We start from the raw sequence: 2,322 nt of genomic DNA, 5'->3' as shown, positions 1-2,322 counted from the left end.
ATGAGAAACAGTTTTCTGTTTAAGACCTTTTTTAAGGCCCGCCTCTCTGCTTATTATTTTGGTTAATAGGTTAATGGCTAGTCTTAGTTTAAGCCTTGGTTTGAGTAGTTTAAGTTAGACTGTTTAGGTTAAATGTTTTTGATTATGTAAGAATGGTTTCTGGTTTTTCTGTTTTGTTGCTTCTTGATGAATTGACGTGCTGTATTGCTGTTTGGTTAAGAGGTCACTGCTTATATAATCAAAAACAAAATAAGAAACTCTTTCCAAATTTTGTAAGGTTTAATAATTACTAATTTCAAAAAGTCACTAGAAAATCAAAATTCTAAATAAAATGCCTGTAAAACTTTTCAACTCTCATGGAGGTTTGCCTACCTCTTAATCTTCGTATTTGGCGGCATTTTTACATCCAATTCCTTTTCCTGTAGATTTCTCTTTTTGCGGTGCATGTGAACACACCCTGAGCCCAACTCCAGGTAGGATGAAACATTGAGAGGAAAGTTTAGCCTAGCATTTGCGCCTCTCATTCCGAAAGCGGCAGAGTCATATGCGAGAGCAGCCGCCTCTGCAGTGTCAAACGTACCGAGCCAAACGCGAGCCCCCTGCTTGTTGGAATCCCTGATCTCTGCAGCAAATTTTCCCCAAGGGCGGCGCCGCACTCCTATGTAATGTTTGTTACTTGCAGTTTGTATGTTGCCGCCTTTTTCCAAATTGTCAGGAATCTGTTCTCCGCCATCTGCTGAGATCAAAGTTTCTTTAAGATCTGGGTTAATGTCAGCAGAGGGTGTAGTGGGTGGGGAGGAATCTCCCAGCAAATATAATGAGATCTGTTGCAGAGCTGCATTAAATTCGTCACTGTTCATCCCTAAAACTGGTTTTGATTACTCGAGGCGGCATGAAATGAAAATGGTAGCTCTTTGAATGGGAGTAGGGACAAGGAGACTTTCAAGGGAGGGCCCAAGTTTCTTATTCGTACAATGACAGACTTTCCAATTAGAGATAAAGAGGAAGACATTTGAGACTTCAAATCTTTTGTTTTAATAATTTAGAAATTAATCAAGATTCTTTTGGTTCTCTTCAATGATGGATCATAGTGTGATCCAAAATGTTGATGCAAAAATTTTGAACACAATTGAATCTAGAAATTGAATTGTAGAAATCTCTCATCATTTATAGAAATTAATCGATTAATCTTTAGTTATAAAAATGACTAGGGGAAAGGACCTAGTGGTTGTCCACCCTAGCTTCGCGCTTCCCAAATTCCTACATGAAAATTTCAAATCACTCCCAAATTTTTACAGCAGCTTATTTGGCAAGTCCCATGCTTGTAACTAAGGTTTTGGGGCCACGTCATCAAGTATGGTGCCACATCAGCATGCTTTTTGCCAAGGTATCCAAAACAGCAAAAAAAAAAAAGTGAGACCAATAGGCATGCAAAAGAGGCCCCTATATAGATGCAATTGATGTGGCATCACATGAATGGTTTCTTTTTATAACCAATGGTATATTTCATAGCAATAAGAAATTAAAAGTCACAACTATTTGCACAATGTATTGTAATTATTAATATATAATCACACAAAAATTGATATTTTATGTTTCAAACAATAGTTTTTATTTATTTTATTTTTGGAGCAAAAAGTATCAACAACCCTCACAACAATTCATAAATGCTCAACTACTAGTGCTCTTCCCTACATGATTCAAATCATTTCATGAAAATCATGACATAAAATGAAGATAAATAATTAAGAGTATTTTTTATTTGATGATGGAACTATTTGTTGAAGTAAGAGGTGGATTCATAGTTGTACTGGCAATTTTGTAATTGAACATGCAATTTTAGAATTTCCCTAAGATTATTTGTAAAGATTATTCTTAAATTTGAAATAGCTCAACAATCAAAGGCAAATTATAGTCCTTAAAAAAGATAAAATTACCTACCACATTTTTTTTTTTTTTATGCAGGTCCAGACGAGCGAGCACGACAACCCAGCAAGGGCATGAAGCCCGTGAGCTGTCAGCCCAACAAGGGCCTTCACAAAGTAATTTTTGCCACCCGATACTTGGGCACAAGACAATAGGCTGAACCTCTTCGGGTAAGAGCGAAGGACTGAGGGGTATCCAAAAAATTCATCAACCCTAGTATACAATTTTCTTAGTTCTTTCTTAAGGCTATACAAAAAATTTCTTCGACTTGTTGAATTGATGTTCTTTACCTTTCACTTCAAACATTTGTGGTTGTTGAACACATACTTCTTCTTTCAAGTAACCATTTATGAATGAACTTTTCACATCCATGTGATGTATTTTATATTTCTTCTA

The 2,322-nt window shown here is 36.0% G+C and overlaps 1 protein-coding gene across 1 annotated transcript; it reads right to left on the bottom strand.

Moving 5' to 3' along the window:
• Nucleotides 1-368: 368 nt before the first annotated feature.
• On the bottom strand, nt 369-860 carry LOC131027713 (ethylene-responsive transcription factor 1A-like). The gene has a single exon (XM_057957799.2). The coding sequence runs from the start codon at nt 858-860 to the stop codon at nt 369-371; it is 492 nt and encodes a 163-aa protein (XP_057813782.2).
• Between the last annotated feature and the right edge of the window lie 1,462 nt (nt 861-2,322).

Source organism: Cryptomeria japonica, chromosome 6 (assembly GCF_030272615.1).
Source record: "Cryptomeria japonica chromosome 6, Sugi_1.0, whole genome shotgun sequence".
Classification (NCBI taxonomy): domain Eukaryota; kingdom Viridiplantae; phylum Streptophyta; class Pinopsida; order Cupressales; family Cupressaceae; genus Cryptomeria; species Cryptomeria japonica.
This window is presented reverse-complemented; position numbering and strand designations above follow the sequence as displayed.